Source organism: Necator americanus, chromosome III, assembly GCF_031761385.1.
Source record: "Necator americanus strain Aroian chromosome III, whole genome shotgun sequence".
Classification (NCBI taxonomy): Eukaryota; Metazoa; Nematoda; class Chromadorea; order Rhabditida; family Ancylostomatidae; genus Necator; species Necator americanus.
In genome coordinates this window covers 22112530-22139735 of record NC_087373.1, presented here as the reverse complement: position 1 = coordinate 22139735, position 27206 = coordinate 22112530, and the positions used below count along the sequence as shown (strand labels likewise).

The 27206-nt window shown below is 43.9% G+C and overlaps 9 protein-coding genes across 17 annotated transcripts; 1 reads left to right on the top strand and 8 right to left on the bottom strand.

Moving 5' to 3' along the window:
* Positions 1 to 11: 11 nt before the first annotated feature.
* RB195_010478 (uncharacterized protein) lies at positions 12 to 494 on the bottom strand (the record flags this gene model as incomplete). Its single annotated transcript, XM_064191510.1, has 1 exon — positions 12 to 494. One exon carries the CDS (start codon positions 492 to 494, stop codon positions 12 to 14), a length of 483 nt encoding a protein of 160 aa, XP_064049093.1.
* A 556-nt stretch (positions 495 to 1050) lies between these two features.
* On the bottom strand, positions 1051 to 4229 carry RB195_010476 (uncharacterized protein; the record flags this gene model as incomplete). Of its 3 annotated transcripts, XM_064191508.1 has the most annotated exons (7): positions 1051 to 1401; positions 1462 to 1674; positions 1730 to 1799; positions 1896 to 2021; positions 2167 to 3109; positions 3580 to 3974; positions 4027 to 4229. In XM_064191508.1, 7 exons carry the CDS (start codon positions 4227 to 4229, stop codon positions 1051 to 1053), a joined length of 2301 nt encoding a protein of 766 aa, XP_064049089.1. The 3 variants fall into 3 exon arrangements, with proteins under 3 accessions (XP_064049089.1, XP_064049092.1, XP_064049090.1); XM_064191507.1 differs by lacking the exons at positions 1896 to 2021; positions 2167 to 3109; positions 3580 to 3974; positions 4027 to 4229 and adding an exon at positions 2051 to 2088 and having other exon boundaries at positions 1462 to 1581; positions 1640 to 1799; XM_064191506.1 differs by lacking the exons at positions 1051 to 1401; positions 1462 to 1674; positions 1730 to 1799; positions 1896 to 2021; positions 2167 to 3109 and having other exon boundaries at positions 3539 to 3974.
* On the bottom strand, positions 2163 to 2987 carry RB195_010477 (uncharacterized protein; the record flags this gene model as incomplete). The annotated part of the gene is made up of 1 exon (XM_064191509.1): positions 2163 to 2987. One exon carries the CDS (start codon positions 2985 to 2987, stop codon positions 2163 to 2165), a length of 825 nt encoding a protein of 274 aa, XP_064049091.1.
* Positions 4230 to 6796: 2567 nt separating the features above from the next.
* RB195_010475 (uncharacterized protein) lies at positions 6797 to 17864 on the top strand (the record flags this gene model as incomplete). Of its 2 annotated transcripts, XM_064191505.1 has the most annotated exons (9): positions 6797 to 6813; positions 9111 to 9213; positions 9280 to 9371; positions 9438 to 9537; positions 9620 to 9697; positions 9758 to 9897; positions 12171 to 12291; positions 12360 to 12500; positions 17841 to 17864. In XM_064191505.1, the coding sequence occupies 9 exons, from the start codon at positions 6797 to 6799 to the stop codon at positions 17862 to 17864; spliced, it is 816 nt and encodes a 271-aa protein (XP_064049087.1). The 2 variants fall into 2 exon arrangements, with proteins under 2 accessions (XP_064049087.1, XP_064049088.1); XM_064191504.1 differs by lacking the exon at positions 6797 to 6813 and having other exon boundaries at positions 9073 to 9213.
* A 1008-nt stretch (positions 17865 to 18872) lies between these two features.
* RB195_010474 (uncharacterized protein) lies at positions 18873 to 20258 on the bottom strand (the record flags this gene model as incomplete). Its single annotated transcript, XM_064191503.1, has 1 exon — positions 18873 to 20258. One exon carries the CDS (start codon positions 20256 to 20258, stop codon positions 18873 to 18875), a length of 1386 nt encoding a protein of 461 aa, XP_064049086.1.
* A 55-nt stretch (positions 20259 to 20313) lies between these two features.
* RB195_010473 (uncharacterized protein) lies at positions 20314 to 21117 on the bottom strand (the record flags this gene model as incomplete). 2 transcript variants are annotated; one of them, XM_064191501.1, is made up of 1 exon in its annotated part: positions 20314 to 21117. In XM_064191501.1, one exon carries the CDS (start codon positions 21115 to 21117, stop codon positions 20314 to 20316), a length of 804 nt encoding a protein of 267 aa, XP_064049084.1. The 2 variants fall into 2 exon arrangements, with proteins under 2 accessions (XP_064049084.1, XP_064049085.1); XM_064191502.1 differs by having other exon boundaries at positions 20314 to 21027.
* A 53-nt stretch (positions 21118 to 21170) lies between these two features.
* RB195_010472 (uncharacterized protein) lies at positions 21171 to 22313 on the bottom strand (the record flags this gene model as incomplete). 2 transcript variants are annotated; one of them, XM_064191500.1, is made up of 1 exon in its annotated part: positions 21171 to 22313. In XM_064191500.1, the coding sequence occupies one exon, from the start codon at positions 22311 to 22313 to the stop codon at positions 21171 to 21173; it is 1143 nt and encodes a 380-aa protein (XP_064049082.1). The 2 variants fall into 2 exon arrangements, with proteins under 2 accessions (XP_064049082.1, XP_064049083.1); XM_064191499.1 differs by having other exon boundaries at positions 21171 to 22268.
* Positions 22314 to 22672: 359 nt separating this feature from the next.
* RB195_010471 (uncharacterized protein) lies at positions 22673 to 23458 on the bottom strand (the record flags this gene model as incomplete). Of its 2 annotated transcripts, none has more annotated exons than XM_064191497.1 (1): positions 22673 to 23458. In XM_064191497.1, the coding sequence occupies one exon, from the start codon at positions 23456 to 23458 to the stop codon at positions 22673 to 22675; it is 786 nt and encodes a 261-aa protein (XP_064049080.1). The 2 variants fall into 2 exon arrangements, with proteins under 2 accessions (XP_064049080.1, XP_064049081.1); XM_064191498.1 differs by having other exon boundaries at positions 22673 to 23407.
* A 192-nt stretch (positions 23459 to 23650) lies between these two features.
* RB195_010470 (uncharacterized protein) lies at positions 23651 to 27196 on the bottom strand (the record flags this gene model as incomplete). Of its 3 annotated transcripts, XM_064191496.1 has the most annotated exons (2): positions 23651 to 25480; positions 25541 to 27196. In XM_064191496.1, the coding sequence occupies 2 exons, from the start codon at positions 27194 to 27196 to the stop codon at positions 23651 to 23653; spliced, it is 3486 nt and encodes a 1161-aa protein (XP_064049077.1). The 3 variants fall into 3 exon arrangements, with proteins under 3 accessions (XP_064049077.1, XP_064049079.1, XP_064049078.1); XM_064191495.1 differs by lacking the exon at positions 25541 to 27196 and having other exon boundaries at positions 23651 to 25369; XM_064191494.1 differs by lacking the exon at positions 23651 to 25480 and having other exon boundaries at positions 25529 to 27196.
* Positions 27197 to 27206: the final 10 nt, after the last annotated feature.

Below are 27206 nucleotides of genomic sequence, written 5' to 3'. Positions count from 1 at the left end.
AGCTTTATGATTCAGAATCGCTCTCTGACAATCGCCATCGTGTGTCCCGTGCCACAATAGAGAGGTCCGTGGGCCTGTTCCACAGTAAGTCGAGCAAGATCGGACTTGCTGGCAATTAGACATGGATATTTAGCGTCAGGAGGCAAGCAGGGGTTTCCGAGCCGTCCTCGACAGCGCAGGATTCCATTCTCATCTTCCTTCAGCTTCAACTGCTTTAAAGTAATTTGCCTCTCTGGTGGAAGATGCACCTTTTGATGATTGTGGACGATAACACGGAGGGCTATTTCTCTCTCACGAGCTGTTATGTACGGAAGCATTTCTATCGAGCGCAATTCGGTTATTGTACTCTCGACTTTTTCTCGTAGATTAGCGTTCACGCGGCGGAGAAGCATTTTGATAAGTCGTAGAACGTAGGCGACTATTCTCTGGCATCTCGCAAGATTATTTTGTCGCTTCCAGTCGAGGAAGTCGGTCGGTGTTTCACCTGTTTCCATGGTTAAAATACAGACCTTACCGCTTTTTTTGCTGTCCGGTAGGCTCAATAACTTACTGTCGCTGGACCATAGGTCAGGGGGCTGCGAGATGTATGCTGGCCTGGTCCACCACAGATGTCCGCCAAATTCTCCTTTTTCCTGCCATCTTGTTGCGCAATCGACTGTTTTTTGCGCAGTATTCATGTAGCCAAATCGAACTGGTGGTCGTTTCTACTCGTTTCTACAAGCCTTTTTATCTCGCGGACACGGTTTCTCACTAGCACTCCACTAGAAGACTCGATATGATGCGTGGCTATCCAGCTAAGAGCAAATTCCGAGTCAGAGAGGAGTATGATCTCACTTACCGTCAACTATTCTCTAATTGTGTCTTGTATGTTAGTCGCATGGCCATCGTCATCGACGACGAACGAGTTTAGCTCTAGTTTCGGCATTGTAGGCTTTTCTTTTACTGATAACAACTTGGATTTTCCAGCTATCAAATGGGACTCAGAAGCAGTCGCTATGTAGACACAAGCTGCCATTCCACAGCTACTAGCATCCGAAAACACAACTAGTTTCACGGGTTCGCTGATCTGAGTAAATCGTCTGCGTATTTGGTATTGAAATCATCGACGGAATTGATGATATCTTCCCACTGCTCCTGGTGTGCCTGCGAAAGGGCAACGTCCCAGCTGCAGTCGCATTTCCATAGCTGTTGCAGGAACCGTTTTCCATGAAGAGTAATTGGCGTCAACCATTCCATCTGATCGTACACCGAAGCCACTTGTTCAGAAACGGTTCTCTTCGTAAATTTCTCCCTGGCTGGATATTTACACGTCAAATGTAGCTGGTTTTCCTTTGCGTTCCACGAAATTCCCGGAATTTTCAGCGTGGTATTATCGCCTAAATCCTTTTCAGCTATGTGTTTCTTGACATCGTTATCGTTAGAGATGAATTCTCAGAGGTTCATATTCATCTCGTGAAAGACCTTCTTCAACTCTTCATACAGGGTAGTTACTTCTTGCGTTGATTTTGCGGTGATTATCACATTGTAAACATACGCGTTGTTGTCAATTTCACGAGCGACTTCCTTGTTCTTCGCGTTGTACTGCAAATGGTACTTGGTCGTTCCCGCGAGCAGAAAGGGTGAGCATTTTAGTCCAAACGTCACACTGCCGAAGCGATAGATGACGAGATTGCTCTGAGCAACCGGTTCGCTTGTCTGTCTTACCCACAAGGAGTGTGTGACATCTCACATCCTTTATATGCAGTCTCACTTGCAGGAATGCTTTCTCCACATCGCTGGCCAAAGCGGCATTGCCTATTCTGAAGCGAAAAAGGATATTGCAAAGTTTAGGAAGTAGCAAGGGTTCTCTGCAGAGTACGTCGTTCAGTGAAGGAGAATCCTTCAGGTGCACCAACGCGTCAATTATTATCCTCAATTTCGTAGTACTTTTGTGAGGTGTGATGACAGCACGATGCGGAAGGTAGTAAATAAGTTCCCCATCTGGAGTTTTCGTTTCGTCGACTTCTTCTATGATTCCTTGACTGAACTGTTCTTGTATCGTTTGACATACTTTTGAAGTGTCTCAGGCTCATTTTTCAGTCTTGTCATCAGTGCTTGAAGACGACGAACTGTTACTGGCTTGTTGTCCGGTAGCACTTGTGCATCTTTTCTCCAAGGAAATCTCACTCAGTACCCATCTTCCTTCCTTTTAATTGATTCCTCGAACGTTTTCCAGACTTCCGACTTTTGCGCTCCTCTGTTTTTGGACCAGCGAATTCTTCGACCCCTGAGGATTCAAACGCGCAGAAGTCCTCCCACGATTGCGAATTGTCGTCGACGATTATTGAGCTCGCGGTGTGTATGACTGCTTCCTGGTGTTCTTTCGCGGCGTCTCCAGAATCGTTTCTGCGTCCAGCGACTAGGTACCCTAGTTTTGAGGGAATTAGTTGTCCCGAAGGAAGGACATATTGCAGTGCCAAACCATTGTCTAGAAGTAAAACGAGATCCGCCCAGCCTAGAAGAATCTGTGGATGAATGTTCGTTGAGGCAGGACGTAAGGACAGCTGCAGATCGTTGTCACAGAGGAAGCGTTTGTCTTGCAGACTAAGGCTGTTGCGCTGAATCGTTTCTGTGACCGCGTCGATCCTCGTGACCGTGAATGAATGTGGTGTTCCTCTCGCAACCCACATCTGTAGTACGGTGACACCACATACTTTCACAAACGGTGTTTGTGGTGTTTGTGTTTGTGAACCGAAGGTGCTTATTGGCAGCCGAAGAGACTCGACGTTTTGGAGTCGTAGTTTATCGGCCAGTTCTTTGCTAATGAAAGATCGATTAGCTCCCGTGTCGAGCATGACATGTACTGCTTCTAATTCTTTCGTGACTGGGTTGAGTACCTGAGCATGTCCTGCTAGAATGTGGACATCTTTGCTTTGATTGCTAATATGAAGCACAGTGTCCACTTTTGGACCCTCTGTGGGTTCCTGTTCGGGACTCGCTGGGTTCATCTTGGCCAAAGTGCGAACTTGTTGTGCAGCTTTCGCCGGCACCTTTCCGCTGACTTTTACCTGCTGTGGTATCCGTGGTGCCTCCGTTGGAAACAGTTTCGTACAAATGGAGGTGTGATGTCCTGAGATGCAACAGACTCTACAGGCTTCTCCGGGACAGTCCGTTGCGGCATGCTCTTCACTTCAGTGCTGCTTTTGGCCGGGTGCTCTGGTTTCCTCCAATAAAAACATTGAAGTCCTGCCACCCGTTGAGTTTTCTTGACTTTATCCTTTCCGAAAACCATAGGTTTGCTTTGTCTTGCTTGGCGTTCCACTTGACTGATGATTTTCAGTTCATCCTTGACATATTCCTCCACGATAGCCAGGAGGGTCTTCGTGCTCCAAGTACTTTTGGCTCCCTTCTTAGGCTTTTGCACATGTCGTTGGACTCCAGTGGAGAACTTGTTTAGAAGTTGCTTTTGTGGAAATGCGCTGTGTACCCTTTTCAGGTCCAGCGGTGAAGTGATTGAGGTTGCTCACATAGTGCTACTTGCTCCTCCAATCGGTCACTCTTAGCGCGCAAGTCCTGAAGTCTGGTCAAGAGTCTTTCCACCAGTGCTTGTGCATTGCCATACTTCTCCTGTAGGCGATCGACTACTAGTGACTACGTACTGCCAGAGACTTGAAACTGCTTCGTAGCTGCCTTCGCTTCGCCTTCCAGAGCTTCGAGAAAATAGTTGAACTTGTACACATCGTCCATCCTTTTGGAGTGGACATTGTGGTCGAAGGAGCGCAAAAGGATTTCCCATTCCCAGATGTCGCCAATAAACTTTGGTATCGGGATCGGAGCCAGTTTCCTCTCCTCCAATGCAGATATCGGCGAATCGCGTTGAGTCCGGGATTCCTAGAGTTCTTCCTGCAATCGTATCAGCTTCGACAAGGCTGTGTGTGTTCGATCCAGGAGCGTCAACGAGCAGCGTCAACGTGCTCTTCTGACCGTTCCAAGATCTACGCTCTTAATAGCGTTTCATCGGACAAGTCATCTACTGCTCTGTTCTACTTGATTAGCGCATCTTCTACTTTGCCGACGTTGCTCGACAGTGCCGCTTTGGCTTTACGGATCTGCATCTGAAGTTCCTTCTCCTCCACTTGTGCGTTTGAGTCCAGACATAGATCAAACGGAGTCGTATTCTCTTTCAGGAGTGCTGACAGGTTGCCCGCACGCGTTGAAAGCCCTTGCCTAGTAGCTAGTGCAGAGGTCATCGTTGTTAATGGAAGGAAGGAAAATGAAAGGAAGGAGTAGAGTCGGGATGTGAAGTGGCTGATACTTGATACACTCGCTTCGTCCTCGCTCCTTGAATCGACAGTTGCCCCCCGCGTTCGCTTGTGGTTCCAGGTCGATCGTGTCCTGGCCGTCCGTGTGCGTATTCCACGGTCGTCTGTATGTGTGCGCTCGTTGTCCTGGAGTCCTTGCGCCGGAGTAGGAAGCAGCGAAGCCCTTATGGCGGAGTGCGATAGCGAGGTCCTTCAGGTTCGGTCTGCTGAGTCAGTTGTCCTTGGATCAGTCTCGAAGCCGGTGCACCATAAAAAGCGGCGGTGGCTCAGTGGATTTCTCGCATCTCGACTTCTCTCGAAGGTACCTCAAACCTGGGTAATTAAACCTTATCCTTAATGCACAAAATAACAATGAAAGAAGCAATAAGAAACAATAAATGAAACAATCTGATGCTCGAGTTCACCAGGGCTCCTTTTATTCAGGCTAAGTAGGCGGAGCCAACTGGTATGTGCATGAGATATAAACATGATAAGCGAATGTTGTGTGAGAATGTTTCTACTGCTGCCTAAATCAGCCTATAGATAGCAAATCGAAGAGTTACACGATGAATCAGTGATGCTGATGCTGTGATGCTACGTAGATACATAGGTTGACAGTTGGAAGATAAAAATACTGACTTGATACATCATCATCTTGTTTTAGGAACGCGAGTCTAGCCTATACAATGGATGGCGGCTGTCCCCCGCCATTGTATAGGCTAGCCTCGCGTTCCTAAAACTTCCGAACGATCCTGAATTAAAGTGCACGCATTCGGGGCATCGGATTGATTGACGCCAGACACTCTAAGCTGTGTCCAACGATACTCAGCATTCAAACGCATACACGGTGCCGAATATGTTCATCCGGGTGAGCGCATAGCACCTTGGTGAGGGCAAAGAGAAGAAGAACGATGAAAGAGGCAAGTAGGTCTCAAATATCAGGTTGAAGATTTTTGACGCGAGCTACAAGTGCGCAGTCAGATTTATTGCACATCCAAAGTGCTTAAGTTATTGTCGTTGTCTTGCAAATGAATAATGATGCGTAAAAGGGTTGGCGTTGATAACTGTCTTTGGAATGCACGAGAAGGCACTCGATTTCAATTACAAATCATTTGAACCGAAGTCGGATGCGAATGAATCTCATTAATGTTTTTGCTGTCTACTCGTGTGACTTGGAAAAAAAGGCAGCCTATGAAAACAGTTTTTGTATTCTTCCAAACAATTCTCTACCAATTTGTGGACCCTGGAGGAATGGAAAGCTCAGTTGGCCTTTTCTGATCTTGAGATATCGATCTTACAGTGGCAGCGGAACTTCCTCAGAGAATAAAATCCCGTTTCAATTCGACGAATGTTCCGATACGAACGAGATAGGTTGTCTGTTATCCATCTTAGTACTCTTGTTCTTCCCGAGGTCCAGACACAAATTAAGAAATAGGGAATATGAATGGTACAAGTATTCAATTTTCCTTCATAGCCTGTCAACAAGCTCTGACCCAACTTCTTTCCTTGTTGGATTATCCCGCCAATGATTGAAAGGCTAAAATCAAGAGTTATAGCCCGTTTTCCGTTTGGCTATTTCGAAACGTCTTCATATCAACTGAAAACGATCGTCCTATGAACTGTTTAGGCAATATCTTAATATTCTTTGTCACATTCTGATAAGGATTCTGCATCACTGTTTACAATAGTGCGACAAGCTGCGCTCCGCAAACCCACGAATAGGTCACAATGAACGGTTGTGTGGAAGGATGCCGCAAATTGTCGTTTCTATTCTCACCACACTACCTAATAGTAATCCAAGAAATGTTTCTCTCGGCTTCTGCGAGGACGGAACTAATGGCACTCGCCAAAAAGCCTCACGGATCGATAGCGCTGGCCTGCCAAGATGACGTGCAGCGACATCCTCTCCTGACGCTTCATCGCTTTCCTTCTTGAGTTCGTGCTGCTTGCTCGGTATATGGATTTACGTCCCATTTACGTAGAGCAGCGTCCTGCTCGTGCGCCTGAAATGATTGCGCTTGTGTAGTGATGACAACACACAATCGCACGCCTTATCCTCTTGGTTGCTGAGTCAATCGTTGCAACTGGCTTATTCGGCAGTTTGGATCACTCCCTATCTTTCACAGAGAAGTTATCTCGTTTCTTGCCATTTCATTCTGTAAAAGGACAAGCGATATTCTCTGCTTGTTTGACTTTTTTGGTTGCATTCATCGATCTGGCGATTCTATTATTCTTCCCGTTCTGGAAAACAGCAGTTCGTTTGGCCTTTCTCACTTTCGGTTTTGCTGTTCCGGCTTTTGCATATCTCTGCTTCCCATCTAGTGAGCCGATTTGATCGATTCCGATTTTTCGTCTCCGGTTCCTCCTATTGCCAATTATTTGGTCTTTTTTGTTCTGAATATTTCTGACGTTAATATCCACTTTCAGAGCACTGTGTCTAGTAGCAGGGAGTGATAGTCTTAGCAGTTGCGGACTTCTGGGTATCTTCGGCTTCTTCATTAGTTTGGTATTTCAATATGATTGTAAAGGAGTAGTAAGTTTTTCTTCTACCATAGTTTACCTTTTAAATTTTCTACTCGTGTAAATGAAACTGTGTTGAACCGTGAGTTTCACACAGAGTTAAGAAAAAGTGTATTGCATAATGATGTTGGTTTTGTGGTCTGTTTACGACGAGGGCTCTCTAATCCTTATTCTTTTTCCAACTGAAGACAGAGGATTTTGGATGAGATGTTGATGAGTTTTGTCTTTTTTTTGGGACAATAATTATCCATTTCTGATTCCAACTCTAAATAGAGAAAGCGAAAAGTTCAGACACTGGTTTTTTTAACGAAAGAATGTTTCATGAGGTATTGATGCTGAAATTTAAGGGGTTAACATACCGAAGGACATAAAATAAAATAAAAGTTGTCCAAACTCAATGTCAGTTTACGCGAGAACCGCCCTACACTTACGTCTGCTTTCCTTCCGTGACGTTTCAAAGGCCTTTAGCAACCTATCTCTACTACTTTTCTTTGTTACTGGTGCACTTGCGTTAAGAAAACATTGCATTAATTCTATCCTTTCACTATATACAGACCCTGAATTTTTAGGAAACTACCTTTTCCTTTTCTTAGCCTTGACTGCTAGTTCACTTATGCTTCGAAATTTGTGTACTTCTTTAGCTGTTTCCAAAATTGATTGTATTCATACTTGAGCTTTTATGTAAAACTATCCAAAGTTGCTGCTGTGGGGCAGTTTTGATCTTTCAAGTTATTTTTTTTCGATCCATGTTGGAATATTATAAGCGTCTCTTTAAATTTGTACATCGCTGTTGCTCGTAATCTCCCCAACCCACTAGAATTCTCTGATGAGCAGATTTGATTTTTGTGATATTTGCAATGCTATTTTTCTCTCAAAACAATCACTTTGAAATTGCTCGCTTGCAATAAATAGATTGATGTACTAACTCAGTAAGACTGAAAACTGCAGCAATAATTCGTTGTTGCCTATCGGATCTCACATAGTAACTGTTATAATCCTTTTGTGTTTTTTATCCTATATGTTTGTTGCGACAGACTTGCTTGTTCGAACCATTCCTAGTAGACACTAATTTCATAAAATAATTTGAGACACAACGTTTGTGCGTAGTTTAAGTACTACTGCTACATCTAACATTTCTGTATTTTATTTATTTTATTATTTTTGCTCTTATTTTACCTTCTATTTCTTCTACTATTGTATGGCTCCTTGTTTTTTTTTTTTTTTTTTTTTTTTTTTTTTTGATAAGACGATGGTTATTGTCATTTTGGGCACCCTAGTCATTCAATTCTTCAGCCATCGTTGACAGTAATGCCCATTCGTCTTCCACGAATTTTGCTCACCACCAGCTCCTACAGCAGCTACCCTCGAGGTTGCCTGTTTGAATCACATACCTCCTCTATCATTTTCTTTCCAAACATCATCGTTTTATTCTTCGCATTTTACCGGGTGATGGTTTGTTGTCGGAGGTAACCCGATGACACCTACGCTGAAAAGCTAAAAAATGATATCTTTTATAAGGGACCTAGTCTCAGAAACTAAAAAGAGATATCTTTTATGTCTTCACTGCAGCTTATATTCGTTCATTGTGTGTCATTTCTCTTCGTCTTAACGTAATTTTAACTGTTTTACTCCGTTGTAGAGACGTCCATGTAAATATCAACTCAGCTTCGTAACGCGACAAACCTCTTTTCAAGCCATGTTCATTAAGTTTCGGATTAATATTGCGTAAGGTACTCATAGAAGCTCGTCGGATAAGTGCAAATTCGAGAGTTCATCTTCGTTAGGATTCAGTAGAATGTTGCTGCCGCTAAAAAATAGCAAACTACTTATTTTGTTATCTGATATATCACTGCCACTAGCGCCACATCTTTGAACCCAACCATTTGTCATAAACTTACTCCATCAGATTTTTCGGCCAGCCATTTTTCCTGTTGCGTGCAGTAAACGCTAATTTTCGAGCAATACGTTCCGTATTTCCTAAACATACATACACAAAAGTTCAACTACAGTAAAGCATAGGAAGCCTATCGTAATGGTTACCCTTGGGAGGTAGCTTTTTTTCTTTTGGAAACCTGAGTCTTCGTTGTTGAATTTCTTCCAAGTTACAAATCGTCGTGAATTACTCTCAAAAAATGCTGATACTGGAAATTTTGCTTTGAGTGTTACCTTTCACAACATTGCTACTATTCACAAAGTCATATTACTTAATTTTTGCATTTTGCAGCCAAGCTTGAAAATCACTTGTTGTGGTTTCTTTTCATTTGTTTTGGTAATGGTGTGTCTTGACATTGTTTTAAAATACTGTTTCAGTCGTGTGGTTCTACCTATGACTGTAGAAGAGTATCAAGTTGGTCAGTTGTGGTCAGTGGCGGAAGCATCAAAAGCGGAAACTGGCGGGGGAGAAGGAGTAGAAGTTCGTTGCTTTTTTTTAAATGAATTCCTTTTATCGCTCCGACTAATACGAGTTTTTATATCGTAGGTCCTCAAAAATGAGCCGTTTGAAGATGTACCATTGCTGAATGGGAAATTTTCCAAGGGTCAATATACCCACAAGATATATCATCTCCAATCGTCAGTTTTCTGGAAATTTCATTTTTCATATTGAATGCCTTCTCTTTTCTAAAATTTATTGTTCAGAAAGGTTCCTTCTATTATACGAAAGATAGCTCCAAAAGGTTCACTCGCTATTCATGAAGAAGCATGGAATGCCTATCCATATTGTAAAACTGTTCTTACTGTGAGCGCAGTATCACTTATAATTACTCTTAACTAGGATAATATTCGATTACATTATTGAGATATCCGTTGCATATCTTCAGAACCCTGATTACATGAAGGAAAATTTTTTCGTTAAAATCGAGACGATACATCTTCCTGATCGAGGTGCCACTCCAAATGTGTGTTATTTTCTTAATTCATCATGTAGATTGATGGTACTTCCCTTTCGCTTCTTTCAGGCTCACGGGCTTCCCCCAGATGAGTTAGCCAGAAGAGATGTGGTACATATAAACATTGCAAATGACAGCGAATTCCTTCATACTGGTGATATCCAACCTTCCACAACTCCAAGCACATTCGTAAGCTCCAAAACAGGACGGTACGCTTGGTTTTTTCCTTGTCATGTACAGAACTTACGAATAAGTGCTTTCCCACTTCCTTTCGGTGGTATGTGGACAATACCCGCTTTCCCTTATGTTTCTCCTTTTTGTTTCCTCGGCCTTCGTACTAAGTTTAAGATGATATTCTTTGCAGATAACGATAGTGCAGAATTTGAAAGGCGTCGCAGCTAAAAACTTCTTCAGAGTTAAAACCTCCGTTCTTGCGATCCTTTTTTTTTGTTCGCTTCTTTTCTAATCTCTACAGAATGTACTTTATTTTTAGCACCGTTGAAAACCTCTGTGATATATTTAATTGAAAGGGGCTACGTTTTTCATTAAAAGGACGTTCGCTCATGAGATTAACAGTATTGCTCACTTTCTGGATCCAAAAAAAGTCTCTCTATTTTACCAAATTTTGAACCCACCCTCTAAGTGTATTGGTGCACGCAGTAGTGTAGCGGCTGCATTTGTCTAGTACTTTTTTTAGGGAGCAGATCGTGGCGGTAGATGTTGATTCCACCAGTTAGTTTGAGACCTGACCATCACAAAATTCACTAAATGTTATAACACATCTTTTACGAATTATTATTCAAAAGTTTTTGCACATCGTATCTGCACAGCCTCAGCTTTGCACACAAATTTTAGTCCTTTCTAAAAGCCCTGCTACAAACGAGTTCAGGTGAACCGATTGTGAAAAGAGGATGAATCAGAAGGCTATCCCTTCACTTAAGATGCGGGAAAAATAGTTATCACTTCTTGTCTCATTTTCTCAGTTAACGGAAACCCTAGGAATTCTTTTATTTGGAACGATTCCCTTGAATGAGCATCTTGATGCTATACAAATATAGGTACTTCAAACAATTCGTTGATATTTCGTGCCATCTCTCGGAAGCTTCCCCGCCGTTTTTCAACTCGTACAGAAAATTTCTCGAATCAAGAAGTGAAGAAATTTCTCGAATTTCTTTCTCGAACCATCGTTATTTCAATAGGAAAATTACTAACTGAATAGTTGATGTGACACGAATAGTTTGTATGACATGATGAAGCGATAATATAGGTTGGGAAAAGGGTTTCAAAATGCCAGTCTAGCAGCAAAGATGCTGCAGCTCGAAGATCAAGGGATTTTGACCTAACCGAACATTACAGATTAAGATCCTCTGTATGGGAACGAATCTGCTCGAACTTCCATTAGGGGTTTTTTCTTTGCAGAATAGCAATCGTCAACTTTCGTATAGAAATTTAGCAATAATAGGTAAAGAAGAGCAACATGAAAGTCTCATTTTGCATAGCTAATGCTAATCTATCCCTGCCCTTTTGGCACGTTAAGTAGAATAAAAGCTCGCCTAGTCAGAGCGAAATTGTTACCCTTCAAGTCACAAACTGGCTACGAATTTGCAATTTTCTTTTTTGAATCGCAACCACATTCTTACATGGTTACAATATCTACAGCCAGATTTTTGGTGTAGTCACGTGGTAATTCCACAAGGGATTTTGTGCGTACGCTTTCATGGTATTTAAAGAACTACTATCAGAAGGATTGCATCATGAATACAAAGGTTGTGGGGGCTTAAATGTGGCAAGAAGTGTTGGCGTAGCTTCGTTACATGGTCGTTAAGCGACTGAGTATTGATGAACTCACTATAAAACTGCCCTTCTGCACGAAGATTGATCGATTGGCAAAATGTAATAGGTTTCCTTTGTTATTCTCATGATTTATGAGACTGGAATTAAGAGCTCTTTCATACTAAGCTTTACTTCTGAGTAGTTGTGTTGTGTGTAAGAACGACGATCGCCATCACGAGTAGCCGCTTTGAGAAGTATGGAGCCTAAAGCATCCCCTCCGTTCCATTTTATCTTGTAGCATACAGTTCAATCAGTTTATACGCGTCCCAAAGCAGTTTGGCGAAGTAAGATTTGAGTTTTGATAGGTTATATATTAAGTGACTTTTTGTTTTCTGCCCATGTAAACTGCACGGTACTGCATCTCCGTTGCTCGGAATACTCATTTTCGCCTATTGATTCTTATTCGAGTGCGATTGCTTTTCTTTACCTTTGTTGGGAGTAGCCAGTCATAGGCAAATGAGTTGTGAAGGTTTCATAAGTAGCGATAGGTGTTACCGTCAAAACCTCTTGTTCCAGGTACGAAGCCAAATTACAGAGTAAGGCGGTACCTCTTGATTCACTTTTCTTTGTTTTTTACTGGACCTTCCTTTTATTCACAAGACAGTAGTGGCTTGCTGAAGACTTTGCCGTAGGGTATTTTTTGTTTTAGTGGACCTCTAAACGGATCATGGCGAGAAACAGTTGAACCTGTTATGTGTGCTTACAAACTAGTTAGTGTCCACTTTAAATGGTTTGGTCTCCAAAAGATGGTTGAGAGCTACACTCACACAGTATGTCTTTTACTCTCATTTATTATCTGTATCTGCACCCGAATAATCCTGTTTATATTCTTCTTCAGCAATATCCTCGGCTATTTTCGAAGTTTCATCGTGAGGTATTCTGTTGGATCGACAACTGGCATGGTTTAACTATGGATGATATACGAGCAATAGAAGCGAAGGCTCAAAAGGAGCTAGAAGAGCAAAGAAAGAGCGGAACGGTTAGTCTTTGTCCACGTACTTATTTTCCTTGGACTTTCCAAAAATGTTTCTTCTATTATCTCTTGTTTGACAAAAAATGCATACAAAAACTTTTATTTTTTCCATAGCCCAAATGGTAATCAACGAGAAGAAAATGCCATTTCAGAAGGTATAACGAGTCTTTGGATTACCCTTCTTTTCGTTTCGAACTATAGTGAAAACTTTTTCGTTTGGACGAATATCGTTTTCAAATATTTTCAAGATCGCTTTGTCATTTTACTTCCATTATTATGTACAGTGCCTACAGAAGTTCAACTAGGTATAAATCACAATAGGTTCACAAACCACTACAGTTTTTTTAAATGTATACTTCTTTTGATGCACTAGTTGAGTCTTGTTTTTCTCTTTTTTTTTGCGGGTAAAAAACTATCATGTGAAAGAAGACTTCCGTTCTGCAATATAATTAATTAGAACATAAATCTGTATTATAGCTTTTGTGGCTAAAGACCCAGTCAGCTAACACTTCAAGGCAGCTAGCTTCCTTAGTTAGCAACGAATACTAGAGAATTGATGCAGTAGTGCGCGCTGGGAGAATTGTGCAAACACCATTCCGTCACTTATCAGCTCACACCAGCTCCCTAATTCCTTCCAATTTCCTACAGTTGATCCTATGGCACAATGCTCGAAAACAGTGAAAATGGCTTTTTCCACTCAATTTCACTGCCAGTCTGCTAATCTATCTACTTATCAGAGTGTGCCTAATGAGGTTAACGCCCTATCCCTCTCTTGTGGATAGCTCACCTCAACATATTACTGGTTCAAAAACTTCAAGTTGGATTCTTTTCTCTTACAAATCCTCCATTCAGTTAAATGTAACACGGTGTAACTCGACTTCATCACACAATTTTGCGCAGTGGAGCTACCATACGGACAGCTATGAATTCTCAAATTTAGGTGACTGGGGCGATATTGTCATAAGTGCCTGGCCTGGCTGCTGGACTGCTGTTTAGTTTTTTCATTGTAGTTTTTCAAACACCTTTAATTATTTCCCATTTAGTTCAAGTGATTTTATGTTATTCTTGCTCACTTTTTTTTGTACTTGACATCTGTGAAGATTAAGAATGCTGCAGTTTTTTATTTTCTTTCATGTTACTGGTTCCTTTATCCAGCGATCAGCTAATGCGTGCGTGAGTGTTGTGATTAGCGGTTAGGCGAAGCAAACGAATATCTTACTAAGGTAATAGTCCAGATCAGTGCACTATTTTTCACTCTACCATCCGAGACAACTCTTCACTCCAGGTTAGCATATAGGTACTAATCTGCTGGCTGCTTCTGTATACTATAATGGAGAGAAAGGTGGTTAAAGTACTTGTGCACAGTGATGAACATAAAATGAGCAATTTTTCTTCTCTGGATCTTCTGCTCCGACTTTTCGTTTTCTCCTGGTTAGATCTAGTCCATGTAATCGATGGTGATGTAGCAAATCCACTCCTGTGCAGAAAAGTGGAAAATTGGTGGAAGGAAGTTGCAATTTCAGATTTATTGGAAATAACACGAACAAAAGTTTAGCAATTTTTTTTCAGTTTGCACTGCTTACATTATTCTTGTCTTTTCTAGTCTAGCTTTATCATGTTCTACACTTTCGCAACAAATTTCTTTGTTATAATATGGTTAAAAAGCAGAACTTGCTCGAAATGTACCACACATATTTATCAAAGTCGTTTCTCTGGGTGCAAGGAAGAGAAAAGTTGTTGCTCGTTATAATGTTAATCCAAGTACTGTTACTAGAAATTGTCAACGAGAACTAGAAAATCATCGTGAAGGTTCCTAGAAATGGCCGATCAAGCAGAACTACTGAAAACGTTAATATGAAGAGTATTAGAGAAATTTGTAGCAATCCACGTTTAACCAGTCATGTTGAAAGAGGTCTGGCTAAGTTTTCAAAGATTTCCATGTCTCTCTTGGAACTGTGTAACGTTGTTTATTTGCTGGAGGACTGTTTCTTAGAAAACCCTGTACAAATGAGAGACGGATGTAGCGCAGTCGGTTAGAGGTTCCACTGTCTACACGATCAATCGAAGGTTCGAATCTGCTCGAGCGCTCACCAAGCTTTTCATCCCTCCGCGGTCGATAAATTGGTACTAGACTTGTCTAGGAGGATAAAAACACTGAATTGGCACATCGGCTAGCCACCGCAAGTCATTGTATAAGCCAGTTGCAACGTTTGTAAAACATCAAACGACTCTGAATTGAAGTGAACATGGTGGCGGATCCCAAGCTGATTGATTAACGCCAGGTACCTTATTATTTATCCTGTACGAATTCCTTTAAAAATAAAATGACCCGAGCAGCAATTGCAGAAGCCATACAGTCAAGTTACAGTGAAAGGAACAGGGCATCATAACGGACGACAATTTTTTTCTTTGCACCCGGAGAAACAGCTTTGATAGTGTGCTATTAGAGTGTTCGGAAAGTATCTGCCGAAAATACGGCAAAATTTCAAAACAACACGGCTTTTTAACATTTTATTATTCGACGAAATAATCTCCATCAACATCGACAACCTTCTGCCAACGTCTCACAAGATCACGGATTCCTTTGGCGTAGAACTCCGGCGACTTGGAGGCGAAGAAAGCCCAAAGGTCATTTTCGAGGTGGTCACGATCATCGTAGCGCTTCTCTTCCAAGTGATGCTGAAGCGATTGAAAGAGGTGGTTGTCGCTCGGCGCCAGGTCCGGGCTGTACGGTGGGTGCGCTAGAACTTCCCATCCGAGCTTTAGAATTTTCTAGGAAGTCTTCTTCGCGATGTGAGGGCGCGCGTTATCGTGCAGCAGGCTAACGTTGTCGAGCTTCGGGTGCTCCATGCGGATCTTGTCGGCCAGTTTTTGCAGTTGAGTGCAGTAGACTTCAGCACTAACTGTCGTGTTATCCCGCAGCAGTCTGAAACGGTAGATTCCATGAACTCCCCACCAGACGCTCAGCATGACCTTCTCATGGATTTCACCTTTTACGAAAGTATCCGAGATTTCATCGCCAGAGCACCATGCACGTTTGTGGTTGTGGTTGACGTAGAGGACCCATTTTTTGTCTCCAGTGACAATGGTGTCCAGCCAGTCGAATCTACGTCTTTTGGAGAGCAGCTGAGTGCAGATGTCCAGTCGTCTTTGCGGTTGCCGTCGTTCAATGCATGTGGGAGCCACTGACCGAGCTTTTTCACCATTCCGAGAGATCGCAGTCCATTGCTCACTGTGGTCAGCGAACAGTCAAGATTGGCTGCAAAAGACCGCACACCTTCATATGGATGCTGCTCCGCCAGATTCTTCAGTCGAACGATATTGCAGTCGGTCGACCAGAGCGAGGCTCATCTTCGAGTTTCTTGTTTCCGGCTTTGAAGCGCTGGAACCATCCGCGCACAGACAGCTCAGAAGGGGCTTCAGTGCCGAATACTTGACTTAAGTTTCGATAGGCTGCGGGATGGCCAGATTCGAACTCGTAAAGGAGCATTTGTCGAATATGGATGGAATGTTCGGCCATTATAGGACGAAATAGGCAAGAAGAGGGAGCCAGATATGTTATGTGTATACAAGCGGTAGTCTCCTTATATAATATATTTAAAACGGGAACTTCCAGAACACCCCAAAAAATCTGCGCTACTGCGAAATTTTCGGCAGATACTTTCCGAACACCCTAATATTTTTACCAAGATTGTTATTGGTCTTTATTCTGGCTAACGTTTCGGTGTCGTCGCCCTCCTTAGAGCCTGGAAAAATCAAAGATACCAGTGTAATCAATCAATCAGTGTAATCTACTCTCTCAAACGCCTCGTCATCCCACAAGAGATATGATTTAGCAAACAGATTATTCAAAGGCAACGTCAGAAAATCAGACCACCATAGCGCTCACCTTGATAGCCACAAAATCGTGATGTTAGCGGAACACCAGTTGTTAGAGGTGCGCCGATTCAAAGAAGGCCGAACTTGGGACTTACACAACTTTGATAATTAGCTTTTGTACATTTAGAGCAACTTCTCTGTGTTTACCTATATCCAAAACAAAAGAATTTGTTAAGGAAGTGTAGATAATGATAAAAGGGCAACAGGAGAAGGCAAAAGTAGTGAAAACAATACAAAAACTGAAAATGCTGAACTTTTGTCCGCGCTATTTCCAATAAATCTGAAATTGCAAATTTTCTTCCTGCAATTATCGCCTTTAGTTAACGAAATAGCATTTCTTACATCACTTTGAATTATACATGCTATACTTGACCAAAACAAAATGAAAAATCGGAGCAAAAGCCCGAAGAGGAAAGCATGGCTAAACTTTTGTTCGCCAATGTATGTCGTCTTCCTTTCTACACTAAAAAATAATCCAGTTAGGCCAAGCGGAGTTAGATTCTGAGAAATACGCTTCATACTGATATTGTGGCTACCCGAATTGTGAATGAAACCATGTCATAGTATCGCATTTTTGATAAACATATATTGGGTGCCATTTAAGTAAAAGTTGGTTGCAGTTTTTATTATCCTTTGGTATGAGTTTCGTACACATTCCTATCATTTAGTAAGGTGAGCACGCTTACATTCGTGCTCGTAGATTATGGAGACCGGGGTGGTTCCGCTCATCTCTCTCTGAATCACAGCGAGCAGCCGGCCCCTGAATGCTGTTTTGTATGATGCCTTCTGTTGCAGCGCGCCACCCCTGCACGCGTAGCGTCCCTTACTGCCTATCAGGGCAGTCCGAATTGATTTTCGACGAATCGCAGGGCGGAGGCGACGCAAGGGGTGGAGCGTTGCAATAGATGGCGTCGTACAAAACATTCTGGAGGCGGCTGTTTGCAGTGATGCAGGGAGAGATGAGTGAAACTACCCTCGTCTCCGTAATCTACGACCCCGTATACGGATACTCCACCTGAAATCCGCACCACCTCACATTCGTGGTATGCTGCCTTTAAAAGGGTGAACGAGACGCATACTCCTCTCCTTGTCGCACACTATCCTGTTGAAGGTGCATCTAAGGACCTAGTTCCAAACCACTTGTCCATGACTGTAGCCATGCAGGTTTTGGTGTTGTGACTTTAGAGCCTCATATATTATGTAAATGATAACGGTCGCAATTTCTGGCACTCATGATAAATACCCGCCAAAAATCAAAGTGTTGTATCCAACAAAGTAAAGTCGTTATACTCCATAAAGTTAATGGTGCGTAGTGGTCAGTACTTTACACTGACATCAGGTCACTTTAATGGTGCGTATAACGACAGTACGCACCATTAAAGTGACCTGATGTCAGTGTAAAGTTTTTCTTGAACAACTTTTTCTTTTTTCTATATAACACTTCTTTGTGTATGTTTGCCTTTTCAGGTGCGGGGGATGACAGCTGGGTAATCTCGTCGTGCGCAATATATCTTCTGACCAATTAGTCCTGCAAAATTCAAGCGAAGATTTTTTTATCCCTTTAATTACAGTTGTCATTCATTTATGTTTCTCAACGTTAATTCCTCTAATAAGTTATCTTATACAGTAAGATTATATTTTCCCCGTGACTTCGTGGCTTTCGATCCCTTCTGTTTTCATATGTTCATTTTATTTTTCACATCCTCGGAATGAGTCCTCTTCAATTGCAGTTGCGTGCAATGTAGTTATCACCAAATGGACTAACTTGCGTTCAGCAGTTTTGCAGTTTCCTATAGAAGGTTAATGTTTTAGATATCTATTTTTGAGAAATGTGCAGAAGTGGTGTGTGTTTGATATCTTTAAAATTGTTTTTTTTCTCGGGGAGATAACAGCTCCCTCATTCTTCATTCTCATTCATCTCACCTTGCGTGTTTATCGTGTAGGGTTTTTTCTGGATTGTATTAATGCTCGTTGCTCGTTTCTTCTCTGGTTGGCGAATGCTGTGTAGAGGATTTTAGCAGCTTACAAATTTTATAGTTCATATGGAACGTGAAATAGTTTAGTTGCACAACCTTATGCGAACCCCCACACCGTTCTACGCTTTTTTGCATCTCTAGTGTCCAAGGTTGCACATCTACACAATGGCATTGTATAAATTGACGGTGGTACAGACAGACAGGTAGCACACACGTTTATTTGAGGCACCAGGTACAACGCAACCTATTTCTAGTCGTGCCTTTCGTGCCGCGAATTAGCTTAATATCCCCCCTGTTCCGGAGAACGATGCTTAAATACAGACGCTCGGTGAGGAAGCACGAGCGCAATGCTCCTAGCTTACAGATCTCCGACGGTAGATAACAATGGTATGCAACAACATGCGAAGTCATCATGAGAAACTAGGAAATCGTGCTCATACTTTAAATATAGTGCTAAAAGAAAACAGTGAACGTGGAGTTCACTATACTCCCGGCCCACAATTGTTGGGCCGTAGTGCAGTTCTCAGTTGTCCGCAGCTTCGTCGTCGTCCAACTCCTTCAACTCGTCTCGAAGGCGTGTGATGCGCTTCTCCAGCTCCGCTTTTCGTTCCTTGCGACGGATCTGCTCCTCAGGTCTCGTACATATGCTCGAGTGGTGGTCCATGTCTCGTGATTGTGGATCGTTGCTGAACCGACAGTAGAAACACTGAATACGTCGTGTACAGTCCATCGTCCTGTGTCCAGTTTCCACGCAGGCTCTACAGCGTTGTTCGTCTTCTAGTACCTGGATACGCTCCCTCACAGTCCTCGTCCATGGACAAGCATCCGAGTAGTGTTCTCCTCGTCTCTTGCAGTACACGCACAGCATGTTGCTCTCGCTCTCCTTCATGTTGCGGTTCCCGAAATGACGGTCTCGGATCCAGTTGACACGAAGGCTCTCTTCTAATTCGGAGAGTTCTCTTTCGCACTGCTGTAGATTTCGCTCAGCTCTCATCTTCGTGTTCTGCTTGCTCGTGGCTCTGCTTTGAAAGAGCGAAATCCTCGTGTCCGCAGTTTGTCGGCTGTGATTGTTCATCATCGCTTCCAGATTGCAGATATTTTGTTGAATTTTCGTGATGTTTTCAGTCAGCTTGGCCATCGTGGAAGTTGTCGTGTCTTGGCTTTTTTGCTCTGCCTGCACGATCTTCGATGTTGAACGTTCCAGTTTGTCCTCCAAGCGTACTATGCTAGCACGCAGTTCATCTCTGTACTTACGAACCTCTTCCTTGAGATCTTGAAGAGAGTTCCTCATTTGGAAGAGGGTCTCGTCTTCTGCTGCGATAACCATCTTCATCTCAGTTCGTGCCTGGACAGACACTTCCTGCTCTTCTTTGAAGAGGACTTTGAAGTTCTTCTTCTGAATTGCTGCCATGTCGTTGACAGGGGTACGGAAGAAGGTTCGCTGCACTTCTTTGGGCTGAGGGTAACCATCATCATCTCCTGGCTCCGTAGGCTCGAGGTAAGTTTCCCTGCTGATCTTCTGGAGAAATTCTAGTCTTTCAAGTTCTCCTGCCTCGTCTGCTGCTACCAGGATTTCGTACCATTCGTGGGCCATGTTGAACATCTGCAGGGCATCCGAGAGCTCTTTCATCTTGTCCTCGTGCGTTCTGCGGAGTTGTTCCAGCGTGATCCAGAAGTGGTAAGCGCCTCCTCTTCTGTCGATCAGGGCTTCCTTGTCGGCTACGAGGTTGACGAACTCGTATCGTGCCTGTTTGATCGCTCCGATCCATTCGTGCGAGATGCTACCATAGTGCTGGATCTTTTCCTGGATCAACTGCTGCGATGGCCGGGCGGGGGCTGATTCCACGAACGCGATTTTTCTCTTCAGCTCCTTCTTCAGGCGTTTCTCCAAGTCGTCGGAGGTTGACATTCTAAACAAGACGTTTAGGACGGAGAATTCACTCGGTGAGGTGCATGTTGTGCAATTAGAGTAATTTTTCTTGGGGTTTCGGATCGTGACGTTCGGCATGCATCGAAAAAAGGTGATGTGGCATGCGTAGGACAAATGAGACTGTCCGCCAATATAGGAGCATCACTTTCCATAAAACTCCATTCATGCATTTGAAAAGCGTGCAAAGCATGCCAGTGGTGACACACAAATAAGTGGAAAAAAGGGCTATCATCACGGCAGCGGCAACTGCTAGTACAGTTCCAGCGGACTGCAGGTATACTTCCATTATGTGGCCGAGGTCCGGTAGATTGATTTCGGAGAAGATTTCACTCTTTCCTTCCAGTAACGGTTTGACTGCGGCGTCTAAACTCCCGGTGTAGCGGAGGATACCAGTTATTTCAAAATTGCTCTTCTTTTGTCCACACTGAATCGAGCAAAGAATTTGCATTCGTGCGGTGCTTGCTGCAAAACGCAACTTCGACACCGTCCCAGACGAAGTGCATGGTACCGTGAACGCATAACGTCCACATAGTATCTCTGCCATCTCTTGTTTCGTTGATGAAACACATTTCACTGTTGCTCGCGCTCCTCTTGCGCAGTTGTAGCAACCACGCAGTTGGATATCAGTGATAGTGCATATGGCCTCCGAAATCAGGGTGATGACGCGATAGCGATCCTTGATCCTCAGTATGAATTCTGCTGTAGGCAAGTGAGGAATTCGTGCTATTAGCTGATCTCTTACGGTCATCAATTCAACGTTGGGGTGAATGATGGGTAAGGCATGCGACAATTTCCTTATATGAGAGGTAAGGTTGACGTCCTTACAACTGCATAACATCCGTACTTCCGCTGGTTCACACCTGCAGTCTTCGAACACCTCACAGGTCATGTTCAGAGCCTCTTCTCTAGTCTGACATTGTAAAGGGGGTCGTATTGTCGAGGTGCGATGGCGGTGCGAAGTCCGTCGGTGACGAATAGGTTGTCGAGAAAGGGAGTTGGAGGTACACCCAGAGATGAAAGGGTGATAGTCAATGGTGGAAGTAGGTATGGCTGATTTGGTACCACTTCGACGAGTTGATGTCGTGGTGCAGCTTGTGGGCGAATTATCGTGACCCGTATTTGGACCGATTCTTCCCAAGTGTTGCATTTGTAGATTTCGTACACATTTTCGTCGTTTGCTCGGAGGTAAATCCTGTAGAAAAGGCATCCCGAGGTGGGATAGAAACAGTCGCAGCCGGGTCCTCCGCAGCTTTCGACACATCCGGTCACACCGGGGTAGTCGTTCGCCTTGTGGAGCTCAGGTACCTTCGTGCTCCGATTGACTGATGCGCACTTTTGTCCAACGCACGATCCAGCATGGGGACAACGCTTGCTGTCCAGAAGGCCGTATCTTGTGCTTCTCGTGAAAATTACTGGTGTTTTTCGGCAAGCCAGTTGAAGTCTCTCCCATAAGAGTCGAAATTCAAGAACGGTGGTGTCATTCTTTGTCAGGCGTAAGCAAACTTCTCTTTTGAATGGGTTGAGCTTGACAATTTCAGATGTGTCTACCGAGCACCATTCCTCATTCTTGTACCGGTGGCACATAGCAATATTGTGGTGGAATACGTCGACCTCTTGACAGGCAGATGCGTAAGCTGCTATTGCGAGGCAGACAGCTAATTCAGTCCATAGATTACAACGTCTCCTGGCTGGATTTCGCCTGCACAGTCGACCACATGTTCGTTTTGCTCCACTCGCGCACAAGTATACGAGTGTTGTGAATGTCGTGATTGAGAACCATCCTATGAGTCCTAAGCATCGTAGTAGAGGGCGTCCCATCACAACAGGTACAGAGAACAAGCAGTAGCAGAGGGTGATCATAAGGTAGAGGAACAGACCAGATGCAACGATGGCCGATCGTGGCCAGCATTCCGCATTTGTTGGATTTGTATCATGTTGGATACACAGAAGGTGCAGTCGATTTGAGCACAGAATGGTGCAGCCTTGCATAAGGTTTCCAGAATCCTGATTTCTTCGCCATTTAGGGTTTTCCATTTGACGACGTGGTCATGGATGGTGATGCGGGATGGGAATGGGATGAGTTCGGTGTGCTGGGGGTTGTTGTAAGAGAGGAAGTGGGTTTCTGCGCAAATCTCAAACGGGTGGGGGACTGTTTGGGATACTCTTACTCCTCCTTTCACGCAGCTCAGGATATTGCTTTCGCTACGGTTGTGAGCGGAAGCGTCCCCAGCAAGGAGGCATAGTAGATAAAGAAGAGTGAGGGGTAGGTTGGTAACCGGATTCATACTCCGTCGTTGGGATTGTTTCTCGTCGTCATCGTTGTCGTTGTTTTCGGCATAATTTACACGTTTTCTCTTCCGAAGGAGGTATCGTGGTTGTACGGGTGGGGAGTCTTAAGCGGAATTCACCACTGCATCATCGGCGAGTCCCAGAGGCACAACTAAATTGACTGGTCGTCTGATTGTTCGCTTGTTGGGCATTTCAATTTCAAGTTCTCGCGTAATTCCACTGTCATTACTGCGGAGACATACAATTCGTCCAATCTTCCATGTGTTCCGCGGTTGGGTTGAGTCGCAGATCAGAACTACTGTTCCCACTTTAGGTATAGTGGTGCTGCCTCTTTTCGTGTCCATGTGAACTTTGTGATGTTCCCGCAGACTAGTGAGATACTGAGTTCTCCACAACTTCCAGAACCGCTCTTTGAGTTCATGTGAAGATCTCAATGCCGTTTCGGCGTCGTGACGTGTGCGGGGTAGCTGAGTCTCCTCAGGTGTATGGTACGTCTCATCTTCATTTGTGCCGTTGACATATTCCAACGGATAGTCAACTAAAATGTCTTTCTGGATGAAGTCAATGGGGCGGAGCAATGGTTGGTCCTCCCAGTTTTCTTTCTGGTACGTTAATGGTCGTGAGTTCAGCACAGCCTCAATTTCGGCAAGCATTGTGGAAAGGACGTCCCAGGATACGGTTCGCGATCCAAGAGCTTTGTACAGCGAGTGTTTGACGGATCGTATTAACCTCCCGTAAAAACCACCCTGCCACGGTGCGTAAGGTGTAATGTGTTTCCAGTCAATCTCTCGTCGTGCGATGGCTCGTTCCACTGAACCGTCTTCCAGCATTGCTTTCATTGCAGAATTTTTCGTGTAGAATCTGCTCTCCCAGAAGAAAGGTTGGAGCATTGTCGCTAACAATTGAAGCGGGTATCCCTCTCCGTGCGAAAATTCGGCGCAAAGCGTTAATGAACTTTTTCGTAGTCATGTCTTCGACAAGTTCCAAATGGATGAGTGGAGTGGCTTGACAGGTGCATATCATCCCGTAAACTTTTGATGGATTTTCGGCTCCAGTATTAATTGAAAGGGGTCCGAAATAATCTAAGCCAATGTGCTGGAAAGGTCGAGATCGTTGAACGCGGGTTCGCGGGAAGGATTCCATTCTTGGGTATTGGTATGGGAGGCTATTAAGCTTTTGGCAGGGAACACATTTCTTGATGAGGGTGCGTACTTGTTGCTCGGGATCCAGTAGTCATTCCTCACGGAAGAAATGGTGTGTGCCATTCCCTGATGATAGTTGCTGTGATACTCCATTATTATAAGCTGGGCGAGAGCGGATTTTGAAGCAATGTATATCGGAGCTGTGGCTGTGTCGGGTAAGTCCGACTTCTGCAGGCGTCCATAGCATCGAAGTATTCCTTCTTCGTCTCTCTGTATGTTGAGGTCTTTCTGAGATTTCATCTGATGTGGTGTGACGGTTGTGTTTTGGTGGTCCCTGATGATGGCCTTTCTCGCTTCCCGAAGCTCATTACCACGCAATTCTCGAGAGTTTGAAGCAGTTTTCAATGCTGGGATGTTCTCGTAAAACTCTCGTTTTCGTGGAGTAGGGAAATGTGCCAGTAGTCTTGTAATGAATCTCATAACGTAACTGACTACTCTTTGGGCTTTCGGTAACGAGTTGAATTTTCTCAAATTGAAAACAGAGGATTCTTCTTGTGCCCGAGGGATTGCCAGCATGACTAGGTTGGGATTCTCGTGTACTTCTTCTTCAACTGTGATCGAGAATGGCTTTGTTGTTGGTGGCCATTCATTGATGTCTTTGCTTATGAAGTCCGGCCCGTGCCACCAGAAATGGTCTTGAAGAGGTGATGCTGTTAGTCCCCGCGTTCCGCAATCAGCCGGATTCTCCATCGTTGGGACGTATCCAAAATGGCAAGTTACTCCCTGCTCTTTGAGGTTCCTTATTATATTTCTTACTTCTCGGAGTCTGTTAGTGACGAGCACTCCAACAGATTTTTTCTCAGGAGGGCTTTTGATCCAACCAAGAACGATTTCAGAGTCTGTGAAGAAAAATATTTGATCCAGTTTGGTGACCATGTGTAAAGACTGGTGCGCATAACGCGCTAACCGCAGACTTAGTGTCATCGCATTCATCTCCTGTTTTGGTGTCGTAATGTCGGACTTCAGTGATGGGAGCTTTGATTTTGCTATTCCCAAATGAGTTGGGCTTCTAAATCGCAAGTAGACACAAGAAGCTATTGCATGTTGACTTCCGTCGGCAAAGACGAACAACCTCGTCTTGTCCTTGCTGTCGCACATCCGACGATCAATGGTCATGGTAAAGTGATGGATAGAATCTGACAATTGGGTCCATTTTTGCTGTAGGTCATCTGGAAGCGGCGTATCCCAGTCAAAGTTCTCTCTCCATAGTGACTGTAGGAACAACTTTGCCGGGAGAAGAAGAGGTACCATGAGTCCGAGCGGATCATATATAGATGCCAACTGGTGCGATACCGAACGTTTGGTGACAGTCGGCCGTGTGGGCATAGCTCCTTTCAAGATAAGATTATCCGACTCTACGGACCATGGTATCCCTAGGACCTTTGGACACGAGTTGTGCATGCGATCTTCTTCGCGCAGAGCATCATTGAAGTTGCGGTCGTTTGATATAAACTCGCGCAGGTTCATATTGATGTCGTTGAAAATTACCTTTGCTTCAGGGTATTTTTTCCGTGCTTCCTCTGTCGATTGTGCTCCCATGATTACGTTATCGACATAAATGTTGTGCTTGATCTCTTCTGTCACCTCTGTGGGCGTCATATTCTCTAGGTGGAATTGCACTGTTGCTGCAAGCAAGAAGGGTGAGGTGTTCAGACCAAGTATAATTCTCGTAAATCGGTAGGTGATGATGTTGTCCAGCGAGAGAGGCTTCTGAATATCCTTAACCCATAAACATCGTGTGGCGTCTCGATCAATTTCTTAAAGGCGGACCTGGAGGAACGCCTTTTCGACGTCAGAGATGATTGCTATGCAGTACGTACGGAAGCGAAGAAGCAGACCAAGCATGTCAGGAAGGATCAGAGGACCCTGATGTAGAACGTCATTGAGACATGGTTGATCCTTGTAATGTGCGGATGCATCAAAAACAATCCGCATCTTCGTGGTATCCTTTGATGGTGTAATAACCGCTTGATGAGGAAGATAGTGAACAATCTTCCCTTCTGCGGTTTCATCCTGTGGCATTTCTTCAATTATGCCTTTCTGGTGCTGATCTCGGAAAACGTTGTCATACTGTGTCAGGACGTCGGTATCGTTCCGATACATGTCCAGCACCTTTTCCAATCGTCTTAGCGTGATTGCTTTATTATCTGGAAGTGGTGGGTGACCTTGTTTCCATGGTTGGCGCACATAATAACCATCTTTTCGCCATTGTATGGTTTCCCGGAAGTCGTGCAGAACCTTTTCGTTGATCTGTTGCAACCCAGTCTTCTGCGGTCCTTTGTATTCTTCTGTTCCTGTTGATTCGAGAGACCAGTAACGATCCCACACCTCCTTTTCTGTGGCGGGTGTGTCGGTACCCCACGTTTGGATCATAAACACAGAGGTCTCATTTGTCACTGCCTCTTGTTGGCGTCTGCTAATAATGAATCCAAACTTCGTGGGAATGAGTCGTAAGCCGGATGGTAATTGGTGCTGTCCTGTGGTTTCGACAAAGTTCCACAGATAGTCACAACCCAGTAGAATTTTCGGGTGGAGCGTCGATTGCGTGACTGGCAGCGAAAGCTTCACGTTGAGTGATTCTATGAAGGCTATATCGTTTTGATCCAAGTCCGCTTGTTTAATCGCGCTCGTGAGGAATTCGTTCCTGTGTAAGCGAAGATTATGAAACGTGCCTGCAGCGTCGCAAAGCTGTATATGAGAAATCTTGCACGTTCTCATGATGGGTTCAGGAGACCCAAAAGTGCTAATTATGAGGTTGGTCTGATCCGTAACTGTTAAGTCTAGTTCCTCAGCAAAGGATTCTTCAATGAAGGATAGTTCGGATCCAGTATCGAGAAGAACCGTTACAGTGGTTAGTTGGTTGTATTGGTTGCATACTCGTGCTGATCCAGCTAAAAGTACGACCTTACTTCTCCGCGATTGAGTGTCGCATTGGGAGCTGCTCGTTTGGAGCACCATTGTCTCTGGTTCACACGCCTTCTCCTCTATTTTCTCTTCCGGATAGTCGGCGTCGATAGTTACTACATTTTGTCTCGATTTGGTCAGCGGTTTCCGTGTGCTCTTTCTCCAAGACTGTATAGTTGCTGATTTACCAGGCGTGTACGACGTAGCCGTTAAGTCCTCCTTGGTTTTCGTGCGATCGTGGTGTTCTCCTTTCGGAGTTTTCATGCACGCCGCTGTGTGATGTCTCTCCTGGCAGATGCGACAGTTTCCTGCGCTACAAGAGTCCTGTCTATGTGCAAGAGATCCACAGTTGAGACATCTTTTGGAACGAATTAAAAAGTTTTTCTTCGATTGACTGTTTGGTAGAGTAGGGCATGTTGTCCACCTATGTCCTTTTTGTGCGCAACATTCGCATTTGATGTCCTCTCTTTTCCTTTCTTTAGTTCTTTGTCTATCCTCCTTGTCTGGTTCTTGTGGTAGCATGTCCTGAAGA